At 40.9% G+C, this 19584-nt stretch overlaps 1 protein-coding gene across 4 annotated transcripts in view; it reads right to left on the bottom strand.

Moving 5' to 3' along the window:
- Nucleotides 1-19584, bottom strand: part of PDE3A (phosphodiesterase 3A) — a 262985-nt gene that overhangs the window by 49868 nt on the left and 193533 nt on the right. The window contains exon 1 of one of the 4 annotated variants that reach the window (XM_069807854.1): nucleotides 1570-2203. The exons of the other annotated variants lie outside the window; for them this stretch is intronic. Within the exon in view, the coding sequence (XP_069663955.1) occupies nucleotides 1570-1665 (96 nt within the window). The 5' untranslated portion in view covers nucleotides 1666-2203. Of the gene's footprint in view, nucleotides 1-1569; nucleotides 2204-19584 lie in introns of those variants that run through there. 4 annotated transcript variants of the gene reach the window in all.

Here is a 19584-nt window from a genome sequence, read left to right as displayed (position 1 = left end):
CTTATTTTTTAGATTCTCTATTACAAAACAGTAGAGAACTGTGTATGCTTTGCAAACCATCATTCAGAAAGTAAACTAAAATGTGTTTCCCTAAAGAACAAGGAAACCTGGAATTTTTTACGAAATACATATGATGATGTGAAACAATATAAAAATTTATGCAAGACAGTAAATTGCTGAAAATTTTAGATTGATGTAATTTTATATATGCATTTACACACGCGTGCACAAATTTATACACACAGAGTCTTTATTTAGGGTAAAAGCGCATACAAAATCCATGCTCAGACTTTGTAAGTAGTTTTCTACTAACATGCATAGCCTCTGCATGAACTGATCTGGATTCTTTCCAAACCACTTTACTCATCGGAACTCAAAGGCCGGATACTTGGGAACAGAGGCATGAATAACATGTTTGCAATCAACACTAACAAACAACTAACTTGATAAAACAAAACAAACCAAAAAAATGAAGAGCTAAGCTAAGGTGAATTTAATTTCACCCTGGTCAGTATTCATTTACCAATCTATGCTAATAATTCTGAATGCAGTTTCCTCCTGTGAATTTTGGAGATTGGCTTACTGTTCACTTTGTGACTTAATTCCAACTCTGATGTAAGCGATGTCATGCAGTGACCAAAACTGAAATGCTCTAGGGCATGAAAATGAGAAAGCAAACAGACTGGAAACAAAAGCAAAACGAGATCAACTAAACATGCTCATTGATAACTAAGGTAAGGAGCAAAATAAATTCCTTACAATGCTGAAAACCAGCTGGTTTTGTGCGTGCTTCCTCCCCTCCCCCTTCTTTCTTTAAACTGGCATCCAGGTAGGTGTTTTAGGCTGTGGTACTACATGGAATTCCTAACTGGGCCCAAAAGCATTTGCTGTATGTTTTGGGGCTTCTTTTTTATGTACAGAAATAAAAGAAAAGGTTTTCTACTAAAGAACTCATATGAAAAATTAGACGGCCAGATCCCAGTAGGATACATTAGAGACCGGGGACAGACATGCACACTTCACAGCACCAGCTGTGTAATCATCTAAGCTTGCATGGGTGGGGGCTTACTGGGAATTTGCAAGAAGACTTTCAGGTATCAGGAAGCGCACATACTGCTGCACCTGCAGGACCAAATCACAAACAGCATGGCCCACTGTCACACAGACAATTTCTGTCAGGACAGGAAACTTATCTTCGAGGAACACTCTTAAATGCAATATGAAAACAATATTCTGGTAAATATTAACGATCACTTAGAACTTTTAGGTTTGAATAGTTTGTTCTGGATTCTGTAACATGGCTAGAAAAAAATCTTTCAAAATTTGCATAAGCTTCTGCAGGCTTTTATATTACATTTCACAAAATCCCATTCGTTTTCTTCTGTTAAATTATATTATGCATAAAAAAAATCTAATAATAGCTTTTTACTCACTAGGGGGAAAAAGCAGGTGATACTGTGTAGGAAAAACAAATTTAGGAAAATAGGAAAAATTAATTCCTTTATCGATAAGACCTGATAGATAAATTTAGTTTATGAATTGTTCCTGTTTAAGAAACAGTTGACCCACCTGTGAAGCAGATTTGACATTCTTATATTTAACAGATGCCTTACTGCAAATAAATGTCTTCCCCTTCGCCATTGGTGTTTTGCATATGGTTCTCATAAAACTGAACTCATCCAGCTTAACTAAAAAATACTGCTCTCTCTCTCCACCCTACGAGAAAGGACGATTAACATGACAACATAAAACCAGTCAAAACTTAAGCATAATAAAAAAAAAAAAGAAACACGAAAGAAAAATAAAACAGTTATCGAACACAAACCGCAATTCATTTCACACAGCCTCATGTTAGGGAAAAAATAAAATCTTCATTTGCTGTGGCTTGTACAAAGAAAAGCACTGAAGACAGAGATGCTGGCCTTTCACCATGTTACACTCAAGAACACTCTGTAAGTGAAAGAATGGGGGAGGTGAAGAGGAAAAAAAAGGAAAAAAGCAGCATCCAGCATATCTTCAATCTCCACACAATTACAAGCAACAATAAATCACAATTTGATATAGTTTCCAAGTCACATCATGAATGTTCAGGCCAAGCTGTCTGGAAACAAAATTAAAAGCAAATATAATTCTCCATTATTTTAATGTCCACAGAGTGATTTGAAGGATAAACATGAATTGGCTTCTATGGAAATAATGAATCATTTTAAAGGCGCCACAGATTTGACTACTCCACCTTTCACTGAATGACTAAGGAGAAAAGAAAAGTGTGCGTACAATTCTTTGACATTTTACTTTTCTGTATTTAAAGCTGCAGAATTGGAGTCTTACCCAGACTTCTTATTTTTATTTTACTCTTATTTTGTACTAACACAAGATCTCAGGTTTTCTCTTCTTGGGCAAGCAAACAGGGTATTTCTGAGAATCTTTTTTCCACCTTAATGAAGCACAGCATTTCCACTGCTCTCTGGAGGTGAACCAGTTGCAAGCTCTCTAAGGCGAGTCTTTGGTAGGACTGAATATAGCACCTTCCCATTGCTTCATCACATTGATAAAAGAAAACCTTTCCTAATCATCAGCATAATCACTGATTTTGCTACTGATTCTTTAAAGCATGCAGAGCCACATGACTGTAAACCAGACGCTGAAGCACAAAAGATGAGCCCATAATGAGAGAAGACTCTAGATCTTGTATGAGCCATAATGATTATGGTTTTGACCCTGGTTATATGGCATTTGGGATGCCACCACCATAACAAAGCAGACCTTCCTGGTAACAATTACATTGAACTCTGATCTGCAGAGTAAAAATGTCACGACTGCCACACGCAGTGTGTCTGTATCCTGAGCACTGGCCAACATGATGCCAGAGTCCAAGGATCACAGTGCAGCCTGAGGAAATGTTTGAAAGTAGTTCTGCAAACAGAGGATCTAATGAAATGGGGCTCACTGAAGAGTTATGGTTTTTTGTCCCCTCAGCACTCACAGTATTGCAATGACCCCTTTCCTTAGCAACAGCCCTGTAGCCACACAGTCAGCAGGAGGCAGCCATGCCTGGGGCTACATGCATGCTGATGAGCAGGGTTATACAGGGCTCACTCTGTCATAAGTTGTCATAAAATTTCTAGGAAGATAGTCATCTCTGATGCTTCCTCCCATCTGCCACATTTGCTTGAAACTGTTAGACAGCATGATCATGTAAGATTACTTTCTTTAGAAAAACAACATCATTCTTAAATGGCTCCAACATTTAATCTATTCAGAGTAATCACAAACTTTGCAAATATTGAATTTGGAGCCCTTAGGAAAGAGGCACTAGTTTGAGAAGGAAATACTATTTTTTTCTTTCTTATAAGACCTGTGGAATGTATCACCATTTATAGCACACTTTGTCTGGGGCTGCAGTTGCCATTGCCACATCCTGCACCTCCACCTTAGGTGACACCACACACAAAGCTTATAGCTACAGCTGACTGAACTTCTTCCATTACAGGACCCTTCAGTTCGTGATAGCTTTGTCAGCCAAACAGCTCAGACTGAAACGTATACTGCCAGGTATTTGTCTGGGGTGAATTATTTCAGCGTTTGAGAAAAATTGTTCAGCCATTTACAAGAACACTGTTGGAGTGTTTTATTCATGCTAAAAATTCTTAGTAAACCGATACCATTTAATCTGCAGCAGGCACTGAAGGTGCAGTAAGGCCTTTTGCTTTCCCTGTCGTGGTATGTCCAGATTTAGCTATATAGCCCCTGGGAAAAACAAAACCAAAGCTAGCCTTGCATGACCTCTGTGGGTTGTCAGAAACCAGTCACCAAACTGCCTGAGGATGCTGCCTGCCCTAAGTGTGCGCACCTCCACACGCTGCTGCCTACGTGGCCTTGTGCACTGTGCTCAACATCCCAAGGGGCAAAGGATGACATTTAATCCAAACTGCACTGTGTAGTCTGCAGCTGAGATTTACACCTCAATTATTCTTCCCTCTTGTTGAGTGATGATGTCACAGTAATCATTAGCACTGATAACACCAGGGTGACTGCTCCTCTCTTCAATGCCCAGGCTTGGGTGACCCTGGATGGGCCACAGCTGCTCAGGGAGAAGTCTGTCTCACAGCTTTAGAAAGTCATCTACATTTGGAAAAAAAAAAAAAAGTAGGAGATTCTTTTGCATATCATACTCAATAGACAAACCTACATGCCCTCAGGAAGGCATGGCTTCAAGGTTTTCACAGACAAGCATTATGAATTAAAAAAAAAAAAAAAAAAAAGAGAGAGAGAGAGAGATATTGAGAAACAAAAAATACATTTTAGTCCTAAGCAGTTTTGGTGTCATCTGTAACTTTCAAGGGAAACTATCAGTTCTCACTTTCAGGTCACCTAGCAAACTTTCCCAGATTTGTAACATGTACCAAAAGAAAATCTGTTTGTGGTTGTTGGCACCCAAGCAACAACAACAAAAAGATAGATGCAGAAATCATCTCAAGGAGTGGGATGATTAAATTTGGTAAGATTCAATACCTACAGACTAGGAGAGTCTGCATCCGTGTGGATGCATGTTCTGGACACAACCCAATGCAACAGAATTCCTCACCATTTAGACCTGACAGAAAGAACCTCAAATTAACTCACTCCACTGGTACTGATGTGAAGCAGTACCTAATTTTCCACATTTCCTCCTGTCACAGTAGAGCACAAGTATCTCAGCTGCTGCTGGAACACGCCAGAAAGCGTAAGGGAAAGGGGCAAAGGGTTGTCACCCAGAGTGCGTGCCATGGGTAGCACCACCGCTACTCTGCGGCACGTAAGAATGGCAAGGGGCAAGCTGGAACCAACCGTACACGCACTCTGCCTTGGGCTCCTGGGGAAATCCCAGTTCTAATGAAGATACTCAGAGAGTTTTGGTGACCTTCTGCATAAGGCATCCTGTGAGGAGGATCCAGGGAAAGCAGATCCTGGAAGGAGGTGAGAGCATGGGGTGAACTTCCTGGCTGAGAGCCACCGGTCGCAGCTTGGAAACCTTGTGGAAACTCTGACGCTGATGTTTGATGTTCTCAGCGGAGCCTTGGGGACTCAGTCACCCAACTCCAAGGGACTTTCTGTGCAATTTGGCTGCCTAAAATCCTTAAACTACCATGACTATCCCAGCCTGAAGAACTATTTGACAATGTAGAGCAGATCACAGAGTCAGTCACAAACAGTCAGGGTTTGTTATTTAAAAAGTAGACACTGCTCCAACTAAATTCAGAACTTTAAAAATTATTACTTTTCTTTAAAACGCAGCAGATGGGAAAAATTAAATTCCAAATGGGGCTCAAATCTGCTTTGAATAACACAGACTGAGGAAAACAATTCTGTACTTCAGAAACTGTCCTCAATTGTCTTACATTATTGTTCTTCAATTTGTACATCAGATGGTCACAAATTGGTAGCTTGAAGCTGATAGTTTGCATTCACGCGAAGAAAACAGTGACAACTGTCTTCAGTCTCAACTTGAGATGCAGTAACACCAGCTGGGACCCAGCAGGAGTGGGATGCTGGGTGCACACACAGCAGAGGATATGCCACCTATTAATACCTGGTGATCTTACCCATTTGAGTTTACAGCTCCAATATCCCAACTGCCTGCTTAGCATGGGAAGCTATTTTGATTCTACGGTGAACTAAAAGAGAGCAGCCAAATACACAGCATGAGTTAAAAAAAGATCCATTGAAAGCAATAATCACCATTCTGCTTCCTGCGTACTAACTAATCCTCCCACGTTTTCAACTTGACGGTCTCAGTTACACTAGAATAAAGCCAAAGGAGCCATACACTGCCATATTTTCTCCCTTTCAGAATACCTCAGACTCTTTTGGGATGCAACTTGAGAGCGGCATCACAATTAGCAGCAAGTTGCAGAAATACATATGAAAATTATCCCACCTAAAGATTCGCATCCACCTCAGTCCTTCACTAAGGACTGTTTAACAGTACTAAGCAGAACAGCATTACTAAATATCATTAAAAATATAACGCAAATAAATGCAGCCTCTAAATTAAAACAAAAGATTGGAAGGCAGATAAAGAATTGCTACAGAGAGTGTCAAACGTATTTTTAAATACTAAAAAGGAGTTGCTATCAGGGGAATAAACTGAAAAAAAAAAGCAAACTCTGTGAGGTTTCAAGAACTGTTCGCTGAGTGTTGAAAACCAGAATAAAAAGAAAATTAGAAACTAGGAAATAATCATCAGTGAAGCTGCAGATACAGCATCTCTAAAGTTCAGTCTGTTCTTACTGAAATTATGACAGGGATTTGGAAATGACAGCCGGAGCCAGATGTATATCTTGCGCCATGTTTTGCATATGCCATAGCAACAGGAGCAGGAAGATCTCATGAAACTCTCCAGGTGACCAAGAACACTAACGGTATTTAGTGGCCCATTTTTATAGAACGTGCTTTCACCGAAGCCAAAGGCAGGCAGAGATATCCTGCACCTTTTGAAAAGAATAAATCCTATGCTCAAAGTCAAGCAATTGTCTCACTGCAATCAAATTGGTGAAATTTTAAGACTTTTTTCTTCTCCAGCAAACCTTGTAGTTTGCATTATTTTAGTTCTTGATTTAAAGTGCTCACAGTAATACCAGTTAATAACCATCCATTGTTACAGATGCCTCCTCCTCTTTCTCATTATTTTATGTCACTAATGAACTCATCTGTGAAAAGAATTAATCATTTTTCCTTAAGACCTGGCTTTGGATTCTTATATTATGACTCATTCAAGAAAAGCAACTGTAGCCTTAGGGACTTGCAGCCCCCAAATCCTTCATCATCAGTGCTGCAGAGCTGTAATTTCTCTAAAGCACAAGCTACTTCAACATCTAAAGCCAGGACCTGCAAAAGGCACACTAAGCATGCACTATATGTGAAAATCCCCTACCTCTCCTAGATTACTTGTAGGCAGACACTTCAGTGAAGATCAGAACAAAAAGAAACAGTAATTCATATACAAGAAAAATAAAACACTATCCTCTACATGTCTTCTATGACACTAAAATGATTTTTTTCACTTAGCACTGATATAAGCTGACAGACCGGCAAGCCCTGAGGACTGCTTCCAACCTACTTCATCCCTGACCTGCGAGGATCAACTTAAAGACACACTAGGTTAGTTCATACTATAGGCTTATTTTGCCTCTCTTATCACAAACGAGAAAAAATATTTGCCTGCTGAGGTATAAGGTATACAGCTGATCACAATAATATGTCAATGCCTGCATAAGATGGCCATTTTCAGCCACTACTGTTCTGGCCTATAATCTACGAACCAGATGCTAAAGGCTCTAGGACTTTCTAAGCAACCTCAGCAATCACTCATTTCTTTCATGAAGCTGGTGACTGATTTGTCATGTTGTACAGTTTTAATCCAAGAAAAGTCCTATTTTCAACTTGTGGCTTTTAGGTTGTGAACAGTTTTTGACTTGCATTTTAGAAAAAGAAGAAAGAAAATGCATACAATACCCCTAATTATGATATGCTGGTTGCTTCTCAATTCTAATTAGAGATCGATCCAGTCTGTACTTCTGCATCACAAATATCTCACGACACTGAACTTTCACCATCTGGCTCATGGTCTGCACTTTTTGATGAGGGCCAAATACTTCTGTGTTTTTGGAAAGCTTGGATTCACATCTAAATTTAACAGCATCGGCTTCTCATTTACAAAAGGCAACAGAACCATAGAGACCAAAAAACAGGCACAGACCGTGAAGCATTGGTGCTTATGCTGGCAGCCCAACTAGACAATGATTTCTATTTCTACAGTGACTTATGTTTTCTCCTTGGATGTAGGTATTAAGAAAAGAAAAAAATCAACTGTGGGTGACACAGGTTTTTTTCTAAAATCTTAAATCCCCTTGTGAAGCTGAACTTCAGTGGCTCATCTGAATCTACTCCAGTAAGAAATGAGTGATGATGTACCAGCGAGTGCAATAGAAGCCCTTACAACTATTGAGTGGAGTAGGTAGGCTGAATTTGGAGGGACAAGATGACCCACTGAAACTCTATCACTAGGACTGTTACTGAACTGTCACAAGAGAAACACTGAGATCACATTTAAGGGAGAACAAGTGAATGCAGCCCACTTAAATCATCACTTCTTTCTTAGCACACAAACCATCTGACACAGCAGACACAGCAGACGCAGCGTCGGCACTGACACTCTGGCCTTTTAAAGCTAAAGGCCCAAAGTGCTACTACCTCTGCTGACAATTAAGGAACACGTGCTGTGACAGTGCTGCTATAAAGTAACTATGAAGTCCTACATGACCACAGGATCAATGCAAGGTTAGCAGCGCTGTACGATGGGTAAGCCACCTGCAGCACTGACAGTTACTACTCTTCAGAGAAGTAATAAGGTACCTCTGGCTGGCTGCATGCGCATGCAGGTATATAAATAACTAAACATTTCATTTCTTCAACAACAAAATGATGGATTACAGACTGGGCAAGCTCTGCCAAGAGGGTCAACCATGCACAGAGCGCCCTAAGCTGCCCAGCCAGCTGGCACGCCAGGTACGACCCTGGCACCAGCTCCCGAGGGGTGAAGCCCACCAGCATCAGAAGAGGGGTCCAGTGCACAGCCCAGCCACCAGCCACCACCAGGCGTTACCAGTATCAGCACGGGGTTCGAGCTGCCTTTGAAGGCAAGAAAAGCACAGAGAAGTATGTAGACATATGGAAATGTATGAAAGCATGGAGGAGTATGGGAATGTATGGAGAATGTGGAAAGGCAGGAGGAGTTGGGAGAAGAAGAGGAAGACATACTGACAAGTTGAAGTGAATGAGGAGAACTCAATAAGGGCCAGTTTCAAAACAGCTGGAAATGGTGCATTAAAACCATACAGAAGTTCACATTTCCTGGCAGATGGGTTAAAAGACTGCCCTGATTTTTTAGAAGGAGGTATAGAAAAGCAGTATCAACATACAAATCTCTCTTTTAACACTGCAAATCAACCACTTTAAAAGATAAATCAGTACAAAGCCTTGGTATTTTAACTCAGGAGGAATGCTATTAATCAGTGGACATAGTATTGAGCTATTTGCTGACGACACTTCTAATCATGCAAATTTGCCATACAGCTCTCTTACACAGAGAACAGCAGTGTTCTCACAAACAAGAAACAGGGGTTCAAACCAGGCAGCTCAAGGATTCTCACTGTATTGACAACTTTAGACAAACACCAAAAATATTTTGTACCCTGACAGAAAAATTACTGGGTTTGGAATTTCTGGCAACTGAAAGGGCTTGTTTTGGCTTTGCTTCAGCAATTTTAAAGCATTTTTATTAAAAGATAGGAACCAGAAGTCATGTCAACTTTGCAAAACTTAAATCTTAACTTTGAAAATGCTGAAACAAATTTACTCTTTTTTTTAAAAAAGGTTAGGACTTTTTGTCCTGCAGAACAGCCTGGTGCCCACATTTGCATTTTTTGCTGCATCAGACTTCTGCAGAGGCTTAACGTGTCTCGCACAGTCAGAGGCTCATTTTTGACTCAAATGGGACTGATCCTTAATGGATTAGACCCTGGAGATGACTTCAATATTCAGGTGACCTAATGCAGGCTATTGAAGTTAAAGGTCTGCCCATAGTCAGTTTAACTTTGGGAGGTTAAACTCAGAACAACAAAGATAAAAGACCACTTTAATCACAAGAAAATGCTTGACTTCATACCACTGACCTTGTTGAAGAGTCACGCACATCTCTCATTGCAATGTTTTATGTAAACATATTTGTTAACAAATCGAAACAGACCACAAGCAAAATTGTTCGCCATACGGTGTTCTGGCAAATCAGCTGATGAAGCATATGGATTCAGTCATCCTACTTCTGTATTTTCTCCCTGACTGCTTCAATCTGAGTGTTACAAGTGGCCCCAGATACCCCATTTATCCTATTAAAGTAAAAATAAATAAATAAATAAAATTTACTGATCAATTCTCTCTCTACACCCCCCTTCTGCTCCTAATGCATTTAGTGAGATTTTTGGCAATAACATTAGGAAGCAACCTTCTCTAGAAAGAATTAATTTAGTTAATTATTTGTTCTTTTAATTACTGTCATTCCTAGCAAAATGCTAACACAGAGCAGAAAATGTATATTGGTAATGCTTACTCTGTGCAACACACTGGCATTTTGCCAGTAATGTGAAGACTGCCCTTAATCTGAGTCCAAATTTATTTGTATCCATTTCATCTTTTAATGCAAGCTACAATTGCTGTAAAGAGTAAAGCTGAAACATTCTATATGATATTACATTATTCTATATGATATTTACTCGACAAAATCAAACACGCACACCACTTTATCCACTTGCCCTTTTTATCTTCACTGACAGATCAAACAAATGTGTTTGATTTCCTGTCAATGAAGTCAAGGTGGCACAAGAAGGCAGTGTGATGAGGTCCCACTTTGTTCTGCTTTTTAGGAAAGATGCCTTCAATTAGGATGGGATTTCTCCAACATGATACAAATATGCCTTTAAGCCATAACTAACTATACAATGATCCAATTCTATACAGAGCCATAGTAATATACATTGCACTTATACATGTTAATAGCTCAGTTTAAATGTGGGGAGGGGAATTAATTGGAAAGAAAGGAATTAACATTTAGTTGGCCTTCTTTTAAACAGAGAAGAAAACACAAATCAAAAGCTGTCTCTAAAGACTAGCTAATCCTTTGTGTATAAAGAGAACCATATGAGCCCATGCCAGCTAAAAACAAACAGACAAGCTACAAATAGGACTTCATATTTAATACTGATGCCCGATTTGTGTGGATTTGGGTGTACTTAGTAACCAGTCAAAAAAGATAAAATCATGTTCTGACTCTACATGTAATTTAGGGGTTTCTGCTCTGCTGTAAGGGCTTGCTTATGTGATCAGCCTAAATGAGAACCAGTTAAAGGACATTTCACCAAGTGCACAGAATAAATTATTTTAAATAAAACCTGTTCATTGGCAGACTTCTAACCACACATAGTAACTATTTTTGCTTGTAAAATGATGTTCCTTTAGCTCTGTATAAACAATTTATGAATCCACCTTTAACATAACACAACCTTTTCTCCCTGCACCAAGCTGACAGCCACGCAAAACCTCACGTGGCTCCAGAGCAGCAGGCTGAATTCTGCTTCCCCTCGGGCAGCAGCAGCATCGGTGATGATCTGGATGCCAGCCTGTCATTACTGACGAGAATGTAAGGAGAAAGGAGATAAGAGCGCAGGTCTTCTGCTGGAATGGAGCCACTGCCTTACTTATAAACCAAGCGATGCAGACCAGGAGTTCCCAGCGGGATGGAGCAAGGAAGCCCAAAATGTCACTCGTCTTTCTAAGGGTTACTGCCTCCCCGATGGTCTGCTAGTGTCTCATGGGGTCAACGGCACAGCAAAAGGGGAGAGGGCAGGTGACAGGGGTACACAGCACAGCTATGAGGACATCCAGCTGCAGAAGTGAAAATCACAACAGGAAAAGGAGATGAGAGCTTCGCAGCAGGGATGCCATTGAGAAAATTACAGAACTGCTGGTTTGAATGCATATTCAAGGCTAGAGCACAAATACTTCCATAAATGAGCACACTACCTAGGATACTTAATGCTAGGTAGCAGCTTAAAGTAAGTCAGTGCTTCAGGAAAGGGTATAGTATAACAGCCATGGTACTACTGAGCAGAACTTTTAATACAGCGCATTACGATCCTGCAGCTTTAGGTGTGGAAAAGTCTTTCCCAGGGATCACCAGATGGCACTATTCTTCCTTCAAATCGAGACTAACTCTGCTGTGCACATGAAATGCTTCCATCAATTTGGGAGGAAAAGATCTTCATCCATGTTTTTATATATTAGCCCAGTAGTCTCTCGCTGTTCGCATTCTTTCCAATGATCTTGAAAATCTTGTACAAACAACAGAGAAGTTACTGTATCTGGGGGAGGTGGAGGGAATCTCATAACATTTTGAGCTGACCCTCATACTAAAATATTCCCTATCAGAAGGATTACAGACATTTATGTAGGAACACAAAACTCCCCAGCAATACATGCAGTGCTTGACAACTGTATCAAGAAAGCAGAATTTCTTCAGAGAAATAAGTCAAACATACAAGGATAACATACACATGCCCCTCTTCTCCCCATTTTTTTATTTCTGTCTGCTACCAGAGCTGTTGAAGATGCTAAACTCCATCTACAATTGTGCAGTGTCTAGTATGAAAGTATTCCCTAAATTTGGTTGAACATTATTGCACTTTTTTTTTTTTAATAAAGCTGCTGAGAGTATCCACACACAAATAATAATGGAAGAGAGAAAATGAAAGAATATCACAAAAAATGCTAACAATGAGACATCAGCACACAAACACACTCAAAAACCCCACAGTGTTTACATGTGCATGTTGGTGTAAGCATGCCTTCTTTCAGTTTGTTGATGTCACTTGCAAAAGGATACAAAGTATTCAGCAACACCTTTGCAATTAGGTACAAGCTACAGAGGCTGTGGAAGCAAATCCAGAATACAGCTAATTTGGGATGGAAGTAGAGAAGGATCACGTTCAAATTGAAGTCTCAAAAACCTCTTATCCGAGATAGGAAAGAGTGTTATTTCTTTTTGTTGTTGTTGTTTTTTGTTTAATCCAAAGGACTCATCTGCGCTCAAGACTCTACAAATTGATAAACTGAGGGGCAAATTAATTTGCAGAGAGACTCCTCTAACTTCAGCAGGAGTCACAGCAGAACTGAAGTCTGCCTGCTGTGCTCACAAGCCGAACTCCCTCACACAAAACACATTTTTGTTTTTCTCTAAGCAACTCTCCCCCTTTCAGCTCCCTAGAAGTTGACAGGCTGCTTCCTGTTCCATGATCTGTGAATCACGACGTGAACGCCAATCGCTACTCCCCTGTGAAACTAAATTAGGTATCGGAGCACAGCGTGAGCAATAAGTTTCCCTAAGACGCCAGCCCTAAAGAAACTGTATTCTTTCTTCCCCCAGCTGAAGAATGGAGTTATGAAAGCAGGGTCAAGTTGGTTATTACTCTTCGTACTCCGCAACATCAACCAGTCTGCTTTGAGCCAGCTTAAAATAATTTCTCCACTTCCTAGTCGTGAATACAATGGTACCAACTTTAAAGAGTCCAATAATTCATTATATTTATTTCTGTGTTCTTCTGTAACCACTTAACACCATGTGAACTGCAGCAATGCTTAACATACACGGAATACCATGATAAATCACCAGAACTTAGTGCATGTCATACAGCTGGAAAAATTGGTAAGACAAGGGTAAGCAATATTAACACATGGCTTATCAAGCAGGAAAGGGGAGTATGTGATGCTGCTTGTTTCATGCTTTTCAGTAGTACTTTGTTAAGCCATAAAATATTCACACTTGGAAAGATCATAGGGTTATGTTGCCCCATATTTTTTTTTTTTCAGACAGATGGCCCTTGGTAACTTAACGCACATCTCTGTCACTGCAGTGTACTCTGAGCAAGAAGGCACCACAGGGGCACGTTTGAAAACTGAAACTGGTAGAAAATAAAAGAGTAATGTATTAAAAGCTGGTTTGCGAGCCAAGATCATCGCTCATTCGGGGGCCTGTGGTAATCTCATATCGGTTTAAGGGAGTTTTAGTTTTAAATTGTGATGTAGGAGTCAAAACCAGACTACTTAGCCTCCTTTCTGCATCACGACAGAGCCCATGGGCTCAAGCCAAGGTACCTTGTGTTTGCTTCAAGGAAAAATAAAAAGTGCTCCCGCCTTTCATTCTCCTCCCTTTGACCTGAGAAACTAGTCCAAGGACCAGCTTCATAATCTGCAAGAAGCAAAAAGCTTCCACTGCCTCGTGCTCCCCCAAATTAAGTCCAGCTTTTCCTTCTTCAGCATCCACGCGTTCCCTTGCGGGCTTTGCAGGTTCCTCCAGGATCACTTCTCCAAGGTCTTGGTCCACTGAGAATCTAATCACAAGCTCTTTCTCTTCTGGGTTAGGTGCCAGACAAGGGCTACTGTTGGAGTTACCACGTCAGTAAGAGATTGTTCTGGCCTTCAAGCATTGCCATGTCCCCTGCCCAGCTGCTGCGGGGATGGCTCAAGCACAGCAAAGTAAATTGGTTTAATCTTGTGCATCTGGTACCGAGTTCCCAGTCATCTGTTCAGGGGTATAAAGGGACTACGTTCCATTTCAACGCATCGATCACGTCACAGTCCAGCTCTAATGTTAGAGCTGGAAAGCTTCAAGATCTAAACCCAGATAGCTCCCCTTCTCTGCTAATACTTATCAAAGTGTTGGACTTGCATGTTTGTTCTGCAAGCTACTGAGTCACCTGGATCTGAGAGACTGTAAGTAACCTTCTCAGAGCTAAGCTGTAGGTCTGTTTATTACCCTAAGTTCGCAAAAGTATTCCTTTGTCATTTTAAAAAGAAACCCACAAAACCTCCGCAAAGCACAACCGTCTAGAGGCTTTCAATATTTGGTAGCCAAATGAATGCGAAGCAAAACCTTCATCTATGCGTGCCTCTTATAGGATTCACTTAAGGTAACAATATCCCACAGAAGCCCCTCTGGGTCTCTGGAAGGTGCAGAGCACTCTTTGCCTATACAGTGAGCAAAAGCTTTAGACCACTTCTGGGAATGCAAATGAATGGGATCCACGTGACCCTGGCAATAAAAGGCTCCTGTCTCTTTGCAAAGCATTGAAATGCCATCTGGCAATTTTGTTGACGTCAGCAGGCGCAGAAAAACAACCACCACCTCCCCCAAAAAAGCAAAAGCCTTGGGCGGGAGGGGGAGGAATGCAGCCTTCCATGGTGTGTGTGCACTTCAGGCTGGTGTTACTAAAAACCTGCAGCAGCGCTGTCAGCCCAGAGACCCGTAATTCTGCGGGCAGCAGCGCAGGCAAACACACCATCTTCTCCTGCTTTTGCCTACACAGACCCCCTTGAAAAAAGGGGTCTCTCTTGCTCTCCTTAAGCTACTGAAGGTTTTCAATGTAACTGCTTAAGTCTTTTTCAGAAGTTTTCAGTTCTCTTGGGGAAGGGGAACTGTTGTGAGCACACAGGGTAAATGAAGAACACTGTGCATCTAATCTCTGATCTGGCAGAAAGCAGGAGTCTGTCACCTTGTGGTACTCTCTCTTCATCGACAAGTCCCAAAGCACACACAGAAGGCAACTGTAACCTCTTGTCTCTATTTTATACCACTGCGCAGCCATGGGTTCCCTTGTGCCCCAGTTTCAGAGACTGCTACCAAGCATCAAGCAACATGCACTATATCCTCTCCGTTATTTTGCCTTTCCACTCTGTCAGGTTGCTGAAAGTTTGTACGTGAGGAATGAGTCTCTCAGTGTAGGCTACAGGAAAAGATAGAAAACTTCCAGCAACACACCAGTAACTTTGCAGGGTATGGAAGATGCACCATTCATTTGGCTACTTTGACTAGATTTCTTGCACATCGATCTGGAACACATTGAAAGAAATTCTGTACTATTTTAAGTAAAATCTCACACAAATAGTTCATGATGACAGAAGATAAATGACCTAAGATGATGTTCAAATCCTGCAGGGATAATATTATAATGCAGCTACTAATTTTGTATTATATTTCATAGGAGGCACAGTATTGCTCCTAAGAATTACATGCCACCGCGCACAGAAAAATCCCCAAATATTCATGTAAGACGCCAACATTTTAAGTCTGCAATGTAAGTTACCTTTTCGGTGATGAGCTAAAATAGTACTATCAACACACATGCACGCACACTAAGCAGACATCTTTTTGTATTAAAGTACATTTTGCTGCTAGCAAAGACTTCTTCAGTTATTTCTGATCTCTGTTAACAATTCACATCAAAATGCAGAAAAGGGCAACAGCATACCACCCTAAAACAAAGATTAAAAGGATGGATGTGCCTCCATGTGCCACATTTAAGTCCTGAAGTGAGTAGCTGCTGAGTTACATTTAATAAGGAATGAGAAATTTTGTAGTAGCTTTCTGAAAGAAACTCAATCCCCTCAATACTATTTCTCAAAAGATTAGGACCGAGAACCACTCAAGATGGGTGATGACGAGGAGGGAGAGATGGAGGGAGAAGACTGACCTGCCATCTAGGGCCACATACATTACACGCTCTAAGTTGGATCACTGAAGCGTTATAACATAAAGCATATTCCTAAGGCTCTACAGGATCAAGGTCTCCCTGACTGACGTATGCAAACCTGCCTGAAGTAATAGTGCTTTCTCTTTCCCCTGCTCACTCGCCCCCCTTCCTCCCTCCTTTACCACATCTCCTCTTACTGAATGAAACCGAGGCATTTTTGCTTACAAAACTGCTCTTTGAGTTCCCAATCTCTGCCTCAGTGTAATTTTTTAACAGCAAGTCAAAGCAGCACTGTGTAAATAACTGCAATGAGACAGCTCTGCTTGGAAACTGGAAAGTTTTCCTTGCTCACATCTTAAGCTTGAAAGCTTATGCTCAATTCAATTAAGAAAATTTATGGGTAATTCCACAGTTTCTCCCTAAATCCTTATGTTCTCAGACAGCCAACCCAGAAATGAACAAAACCCCCAACAACTGACTACTTTCTGCTAGCACATGGGCAATTATGAGGAAAGTGTGTGTTTAATTGAGTTAGTCATAAATCCTGACATAGGAATGAATCAGAGGATGGAGAAGAGATACAGCTATTTCCCTGCTGCCATTTCAGGTATAATCACTTCTGCTTAAATTTCTTTATTGAATTCATAACATACATAAACAACAAAACCATCCTTCCATAACTTTACGGGTATTAATTCTCCACTTGAAGATGCAGGAGAATAAATTTAAAGCTACAAAGGTGACAGACAAGACAGAGATTCCTATCTCACAGGTCTGCATCACACCACATCTGTTTTAAATATAAACAATTTTCAGACTTCACAACTAAATCCCACTCAGTGATTCTGCTTAAAGCAATCTCCAGTAGAGCTTATGTTCAGCAATAAGTAAGAAATTTTCATGCCTTCTTTCACTGGTCCCAGGCTAATACTTCAATGAACTCATGAGAAATACAACCCCTGTACCTAAGTGGTCATCCAAAGGATTGCGTCATCTTCAAAAGCAGCAAGATGCCTTTCCATCCATTTCAATCTTTCACTCAGAAGAAAGCCAGCCTTCCCGTGTCCATGTGACGAGTGCACAAGCTTCACCTTCTGAAGCTGTTACAGACCCTAGAGCTCCTCAGCTAAGACAAGAAATGGCTGTTGTGACACTTCCCAGGGAGACCCTTAGAAGCTTCACTCTAATGAACTTTCAGCTTCTAATTAACACAAAGTCCAGATGGATAGCCAAAATTCAGGATTCTGAAATGAATCTCGTTTTCAAGGTTTGTGAGGATTATTCAGACACTGACATTCACTGTAATATGCACACATTAAATGTAACTTATTCAAAGGGAGCCCGTCACTTTGACAACAGTAAGTAGTGTGGGAGGAAACCAGTGCCTCTTGCAGATTCTCCTCTACAAATACTTGTTCATTCTTGCACAGAGAGCACATCCTATTGCTACTGCCTGTTTTCAGTTGCACTGTTCTGCCTTCCAAGCAAGTCATCTCCCTCTTTAATTACTGTTTTATCTTCCCCTGCCAGGCACACCTGAAACTTTATTGGGGCCAATTCATCTACTGTCCCAACTACTACAACACACAAAACTAGGGCCCCCCACGTGAAGTAAATACTGAGGCATCGAGGAAGTCACTTGCCCCTTTGCTGCCCTCCCAGAGAGGTTTCTCTCTCTTGGAGATCCTTCCATATTTCAGTTTGGAAACTAGAGGTGAGCAAGCTAAAACCCATGGAGGCCCAACCTGGGCTGGGAAGTTTCAATCCAGTCATTACTGGAATAAATCCAGCACAGCCGGTTGACAGGTGACCTGCTGCCCTGAAGGACTTCTCTAAGCTAGGAGGCCTCACGGGTAGTAATTCAGTCGGTCTGCCATTAACAGCATACAAACAGAGACACAACTTTAAGTTAATTGCTTTAATTTCTTATGTAACTTCTGTGTGTGTGAGGTGGTGGGGACTCGGGCCTTGTTTAACCTGCATTAGTCTGATTCCTGCAAGCTTAAGTTAACTGAAGTTAAGGTAAGCTGAAAGGCTTTCAAAAACATTTTCAGACTCCTGAATTTAATACCAAGTTGTTCCTCAAAAAATTAATATAAACCCAAGCACATCCATGCAGTCATGCTATTTGAGATGATTCCTCACTCCCTATTTGTGTGCCAACCCCTTGCCGAGAGCTCTGCATTTCCCAATTCACAGCTGACAGCGCCGTAAACACCTCTGGCAGTGGAAAGAATGTGGTCTTGACACAATCCGGGCAGCCACTGCAGACCCAGCGAGGGAAGGTAAAATATGGAAATCCTGGCCTCATGCACTGACGGCTAAAATGCTTGCAAGGTCCACTTTTATGACACCAGTGAAGCAGAGAGCACCATGTTTACTGAGTGCGTGAAAGGGTCCCACGGAGCCCTCACTGGCTTCCTCCGAAGGCTGCGCATCCTCATCTGAGGATGGTTTTACAGAGTTTTATGACATGGCTATAAATCACAGTCGAACTCAACCAAAGGTTTACAATGCAGGCGCTATGCTCACATTTTTATAGGCCATTAGCAAACAAACTAACTAAACCTTTCCACTAGACTAAAAGTGCAAAAATGTTAATATCCCGGGAAGAATAAAAATGACAAAGGCTCTGGATAAAATCTTTGTACTAGGATGAACAACGGTAAGAAATTACAGGTCATTTGATTACATTACTGACATAATAGCCATGCAAAGTTGTGGACCATCACCAAGGGAATACGACCTTACCCTCTCCAAAAAGGCACCAAAGAGGAAAAAATAAGTGACACAGGCTGCAATCCAGCAAGTTTTTTAAAGCAGATGTTTACTTCATTACTGAGTTAATTCATAATGGTATTACCAAATTTGGTTCTCATGCTAAGGTCCTTTAACACGTTTATAGCAGCCTTCAGAACACAAGCATGGGTGCGTACAATTTTAATTTTTCAAGAGAACATACTTTGACTGCTGGTAGTGTACCTCAATAAGATTAGTAACTAAAACCTTGCTTTAGCCGCATTTTCACTGTCACCACAGCAAGAGAAAAAGGATTTCAAGGTAAATGGGAAACCACCAAGAAGCCACATGCAGACTTCAAACTATAACTGCACTTACAGTCAAATATCTCACCAAATTGGGGACAATGCAAGTAAGAGCTCTGTCAGCTTGTCCAGCATTAGCTTATGTAGAAACACTCTGTACTTGTAGCTGAGCTTTGCCACTACTGCTTTAACTTTCCGATTTTATCAAGACAAAATTATTTCTGACAAAGGGTAGCTAATTCACATTTGTGAACTTACCTTTTTACTAACCCCTGTGTTCTCTGCTGTACTAGCCAATCCAGCACATATATCATTGTGAAGAGTTTTAAATTTAACTTACCACTGTGTTGAAGTCTTTAGCATGGAGCAACGTGACAAATTTTACCAACACTTATTAAAAATAAAAAAGGAGCAAGCCA

This window comes from Haliaeetus albicilla, chromosome 19 (assembly GCF_947461875.1).
Source record: "Haliaeetus albicilla chromosome 19, bHalAlb1.1, whole genome shotgun sequence".
NCBI lineage: Eukaryota > Metazoa > Chordata > Aves > Accipitriformes > Accipitridae > Haliaeetus > Haliaeetus albicilla.
This window is presented reverse-complemented; position numbering and strand designations above follow the sequence as displayed.